Source organism: Lynx canadensis, chromosome C2 (genome assembly GCF_007474595.2).
Source record: "Lynx canadensis isolate LIC74 chromosome C2, mLynCan4.pri.v2, whole genome shotgun sequence".
In the NCBI taxonomy this organism is placed as follows: domain Eukaryota; kingdom Metazoa; phylum Chordata; class Mammalia; order Carnivora; family Felidae; genus Lynx; species Lynx canadensis.
The window spans coordinates 37,921,590-37,927,589 of record NC_044311.2 but is presented as its reverse complement, the minus strand read 5'-3'; the positions used below and the strand labels follow the sequence as shown (position 1 = coordinate 37,927,589).

Here is a 6,000-nt window from a genome sequence, read left to right as displayed (position 1 = left end):
CATACACAGAATTTTTATTATTTTAGGAGAAAAAGAACACTCTAAAGTGCCAAATTTCATGTAAATCAGATAACTTAGTAAATATAATGGTGAAAAAAATCAAAAGGGAAAACATTAATTAATTTCTTAGAGCAAGAACATATCTTAATCTTCATGTAAGAAAACAATCACTAAAATATAAAAGGAAAGGAAATCTCTTTTGTAGAAGAATATATTTCAAAGTTCCACTTGTTGATTTCATTTAAAAAATTCTATTCTAAACACATGAGTAGTCTCACTCTTACCAACATGTATGGTTTTCAATGGTAGAAGAGGGATTTAGACTACTCATTCACACTGAGACAAAGTGACAGCATTTCTGTTGCAAAGCAGTATTGCTCACTTACACTAACAGTGGAAGATGGAGAAAATAGATTTCTGAATTCAATTTTTAGCAGCAGAATCTGTCTACTGATAAAAATTCACACAAAAATAGGTCTGAAGGTTAGTTGTTCCCAAGTAACACAAGCAGTAACCAAACACTGCCAATTTGTAGGAGGCTGTGGAAAAAACATTTGAAAATACTCTATGTTCAATATTAGCTTTGTGTTACTTTCTACTAAAGATATTCAGTGGGTATATTCTAAATTAGGGCTTCCTATAGATCAAAATTAACATGTGTAATATGAAGCTAACAGTATAGTGTCAACATGTCTTGAGATGTTCTAGCCAATTTTTTGCTATAAATATGTGGAAGAAGTCAGTTGGAAAATAACTATATGCACATCCAAAATGAATATTTCTAAAAGAAATCTTCATGTACCAGATATCTACATAATGACAAGTGTTACACACATCGTGGGACTACAATAAGCACTTAATGGTTGGCTGACTGACTAGTTTTATATACCATTTAAGAAAACCTGGGTAATTCAGATGCAAAAAATACATATGTACACAGATCTTTCTGTAATAACAATCTACCAACATATATGCTGCATGTCATAGTTAAAGTTCTATTACCAAACTAGCATATGTAGTATCTACAATTAAAATTAAGTTTTAAGTAAAAAGCTCCTGCTACTTATACAAGAGAATGTACTTTGGGGTTTCTTCAAGAGTTAGTTCTCATATATAAAAAAGTTTAATGTTAATGAACAATACTTGTCACTTAAAAATTTGAGACCATATAGAAATTTACAGAAAAGTTAAGGTTCATATAGTTGGAAAAAATAAAACTGGATTATGACTTTGAATACATTTATGATCAAAATTAACACACACACACACGCATCCACACACAAATCAAAACACAGCAGGACCTGCAAAAAATTTTTGTATTGATCTTTTTGAACCATGAAAAACAATGAATTAGTCTTGCTTTAAATAAGACTTTCAGGAAATGAAAATAATTTAATTATGAAATATCGACTTGATAATGAACATATCAGTATCTACTGGTAAATTAACTGTGTTATCCAAAAAGGTTGACAGATTCTAACCAGTAGAAACAAGATATTTAATTCATTAATGAATTATACAACTATTTTAAGCATACAAATAATCTCTGGTTTTATACCCACTACATTTCAGAAATCTGTAAACTGTGAGGCATTCAATGTGTTTAATGTGGCAGAAAATCATATTAAATGTTTCTCATTATTTTATTCTATTCAGTCCTTTTCCCATTAAGCATGCAAACACAGTCATAACCATCTTTGGTTTCACTTCTACGAGGTCATCAGGTAAGGCATATATCCGGGCACCAATCTTTCGAGCAACTGAAATGGCGTATCTTCAAACGACAAGAAAAATATCTTAGTATTTGTTATCTACTATGTTCTCACTTAATATATGTTAATAAAAGAATGAAATATTTTGATAAGATTAACTTTACAAGAAAGTTAAGTTTGAAAGTCTTTAATCATATTCCCCATTTAAGTTGTACTTAAAAATGTTATAAAGACATAGTAACCTTATGTGTAAGGATTTAAGAAATTAAAGAGCCACTGTGTTAAACCATAAAAGGCAGGGTGCCTGGGTGGATCAGTTGGATCAGTGCCCAAATCTTGATTTCGGCTCAGGTCACAATCCCAGGATCATGGGATTGAGCCCCAACATCAGGGTCCATGATGAGCGCAAAGCCTGCTTGGGATTCTCTCTCTCCCTTGGCCCCTGTCCCTCTACCCGCCCCCCTCTCTCAAACTAATAACTAACTAAATAAACAAACACACAAGCCAACCAACCAACCATAAAAGGCTTACTTAGCATTGTTTAGCTTGTCCTCTTCAGATAAGTCTTCTCTCTTGATCATTTCTTGACGAACTGCATTTGGTGCGATGGCATCTATTAAGTCTAGGACAGGTAAGCTTGTGCTGATAGATTTGTCCTAGAAAATAAAGAATTGATGAACATTCATAAACATCTTACTTTTAATTTTCATAAATGGCAGACCAGGTCATAACCATATAACTGAGAGCAACATAAATTTTCTTTATACTGAACGTTCGGCTTTTCTGCAAACAGCACACATCATAAACCATTTAAAATATGCTTTTCCTTCAGTCTTTACAGAGCTTACATGTAGAGTTGTCACCATATCCAAATAAGGCTTGCAGATGTGACAGTTCCTAAAGTATGCTAACTACAGTATCCATTCTGCAAAAAATAAACAATTTTTGAAAGGGAATAGGAGATGAATTTTAAATTAATAGTTTTACAAGTTCTAGTAATATATGTCTTAGACCATGAATTCCTAAGCCTTCACTTAAAATTCAGAAACAAAACTGAAAATAGTCGTGGAAAGGAACTAACATTTACAAAGGCATTATTCTTGTTGCTTTACATGTTCAGCTTGTTTAATTCTCCTAACAGCCTGATAATAAAGAAATTATAATCTCTCTTAGAGAGGAATTAAATGTAGTTCACAGAGCTCAAGTGACTTGTTTACACAACCAGTAAGTACAAAACCAATAACTGAACCCATGACTGTCTGACTCTAATGCCCAAGATTCTCTCCATTTTTGAAGTTACCTCCAAGGTGAACTAAAAATGAACAACTGAATTCTAGTGGATAGATTACTGCAGTTCAAATCAGAAATCCTGGTCAATTGATTTTACCACTTACCAGTACTTGAAAGAAAAATTACTTGTTCTGTGTCTCAGCTTGAATAGTGGCCACTGTTGCTTGCTTACCCAGAATTTACTCATTCCTTACTACTTTCTCCATCCTAACAGAACCCACATCCATGCCTCCCTCACATGGACATGTGCTTCAAGGAAAGCTGACCCAATCCACAGCTCCAAGGGTGATCCTGAATTAGTCTAGGCCATGCATTCTGGGGGTAGGGTAATAAACTTACTCTTTTTTATGTATAAAGCATAAAGTGTATAAACATACAGTAATATCTATGGCATTAAAATTTCATGGGGCGGAGTATTTAGGAAAAGAACGTCTAAAAAGACTCCTTAGAATAACAAAAACACTAGTCTGAACCAAATAGAGTAATCTCATCTTATTAGCACAGTGATTTAATTTGGGCCTAATTTAATTTAATGTGAGGCCCTTGCTATTTTCTGGAAGAGCTATGGAAAACCAGAAACCCTCCTCTTGGATGTGAATGAGAGGATGAAACCTTTGTCACAACCAGCAGTTATTCTATAACCAAGTGGAAAACCAGCTTTGGGTGAAATTGGCACTGTAAATGGCAAAGCAGAGATGGACAAAAACCTCAGTCCTACATGAAATTCTTCAAATACTGGCTCAACCAACCCTGAAATCTACGATACCTCTGGATTTCTGCTACTCTGTACCTTTTCTTTTGGTTTAAACCACTTTAAAGTGGGTTTCTGTTACCTGAAGTCAAAAGCAAGCACCGTTGCTTGCTAGGTGTTTGCTAGGCAGCATCCTAATCGCCGCCCTGAGACTGTCACAGGATTCTTGGGACTATTAATATAAGTGAAAGCATCTACTGTAGTTCCTAGCCAAATTAATAAATTTTTTGAAAAAAACAATTTGAAGCCATATGAAGAAGGCTACTTTTTTGGGCCCTGATCTATGAGCCACTACATTTATTAATTTTAGAAAAATTTATATTGTTTACTTTCAGGAATGTTCTGTTTTGTGAAACAGATTTTTTTGGGGGAGGGGAATAGAAGTAGAGGGGTAAAAATAATTAGGGTCCTTAAGTCTATTTGATGCTGGTAATCTGGATCTGGTTTTTTTGGCATCTTCCTTATTTCTGAAAATTTTTCCTGTTTTTGCCTCAATGTGTGGTCTGCAGGCCACCTACATGAAAACCACCTGACACGCTTGTTAAAAGCACAAATTTATTGCTATACTCAAATTAATGAGTCAGGTTATCTGTGGATGGGGTTAGGAATCTACATTTTTAATACGATTTCTAGATGACTCTAATGTACACCATTTTTCTTCCTAAAATTAAACTTAACATTTATGTCATTCTATAATAAATTTTAATTTTCTGTGTACTTCCTTTTCATATAATATTTCTATGATGATTCAAAAACAGACAATTGGTTTAATTGTGCTGTATTTTGATTAGTTATTTACATATGTGTAAGGTTTTTTGTAAGATTGGGGAAAATTATTTTGTTCTTTTGTTTTTTCAGCTTCATTGAAGTATAATTACCAAATAAAATTGTAAGACATTTAAAGTGTACATCCTGAATATTTGATATACCTATATGTTGTGAAAGGATTACTCCCATTAGTTAATTAACACATCCATCACCCACATATATGTGTGTGTGTGTGTGTGTATTTTTTTTGTAAAAACATTTAATTTCTATTCTAGCAAATTTCAGTTATACTATATAGTGTTAACTATAGTCACCATGTAATACATAAGATCCTCAGACTTTACTCATAGCTGAAAGTATATAATATTTTGTGGTATTTTATTTTATTTTATTTTATTTTATTTTATTTTATTTTGTGGTATTTTAAACATTTCTTCACTTAGATGTAAGGAAACAATGTTTTCATCTATTTCCTGATGGGAAAAACTTTATTGAATTGAATGAAAGATTTAAGTTTCAAGAGTTATATTGGATCCCTTATCTTCCTATTTCCAAGAAAACAGGCCTGTCTTTCAACTCTTCTGATCTGTGTATTATCAGTAAAAGACATTTTACTTTTGCAAAGGGGACAGGGCCTATAGTAAAATCCTCAGTTTAGCATGTACATTTTCATCATCTTTCCTTAAGTTAATTATAAATAAATTACAAAAGCAAAAATGTCTAGACTCTCAAAGACAGCCTAGAGTTTGGCTTGATTTTCAAGATAATGAATTGTATCATCCCTTTCTCTTAATGTGATACACATTACTATTAGAACATTGCATGCCATTGTTCTTTCTGTCATTCTTGAAAATAGAAGTGCAAACACAGTGATGTGGCAGCCAGAGTTCTCGAAATAGCTTAACAGCAAACTCTCCACATATGATGCCCTTTATATATTGCCATACCAGTAGTGTAGTGAGCCCTTAATATGTACCAGGTATTGTTGAGCTCTTTATATTCGTTAACTTATTTAGTCTGAAACAAACTCAGAAGATAGGTATTATTTCTCCATTTTAAATATGGGGAAACTGAGGAATAGAGAAATTAATAACCTGCCCACAGTCACAAAGACACTGAATGGTGAGCCAGAAGTAAATTCAATTTTATTCATCAAGAGGTGTAGTCCAGCTGTTAGTATAAACTACTAAGGTTTTTACAAAACACATGCCCTCTCATGTTCTCCTTACTCCCCTGGTTTTTATAGTATTGCTGACACCCCACACAGTGATTCCTGTTTTCTTATTTGCTTTCTTTACTGAACAGTGAGCACTTTGAGGGCATTATGTAGTCACAGTGACTAGCAAAGCACCTACTACAGGGTAAGCTTTGAATATTTATGAGATGAATGAGCAGTGTGTCACATAACTAATAAGTATCTGAGCTGAAGTCAAATCCAGGGTCATACAACTCTAAAGCCTGGCTTTCAACCTGCAGTTA

The 6,000-nt window shown here is 33.4% G+C and overlaps 1 protein-coding gene across 2 annotated transcripts in view; it reads right to left on the bottom strand.

Annotated features, from left to right (window-relative positions):
* Nucleotides 1–6,000, bottom strand: part of PLS1 (plastin 1) — a 104,595-nt gene continuing 98,595 nt past the window's right edge. The window contains exons 15-16 of one of the 2 annotated variants that reach the window (XM_030329309.2): nt 2,244–2,368; nt 1–1,774 (exon numbers count right to left, since the gene is read on the bottom strand). In XM_030329309.2, the coding sequence (XP_030185169.1) occupies nt 1,639–1,774; nt 2,244–2,368 (261 nt within the window). In that variant the 3' untranslated portion in view covers nt 1–1,638. The remainder of the gene's footprint in view (nt 1,775–2,243; nt 2,369–6,000) is intronic. The other variant, XM_030329310.1, reaches the window with a different exon arrangement.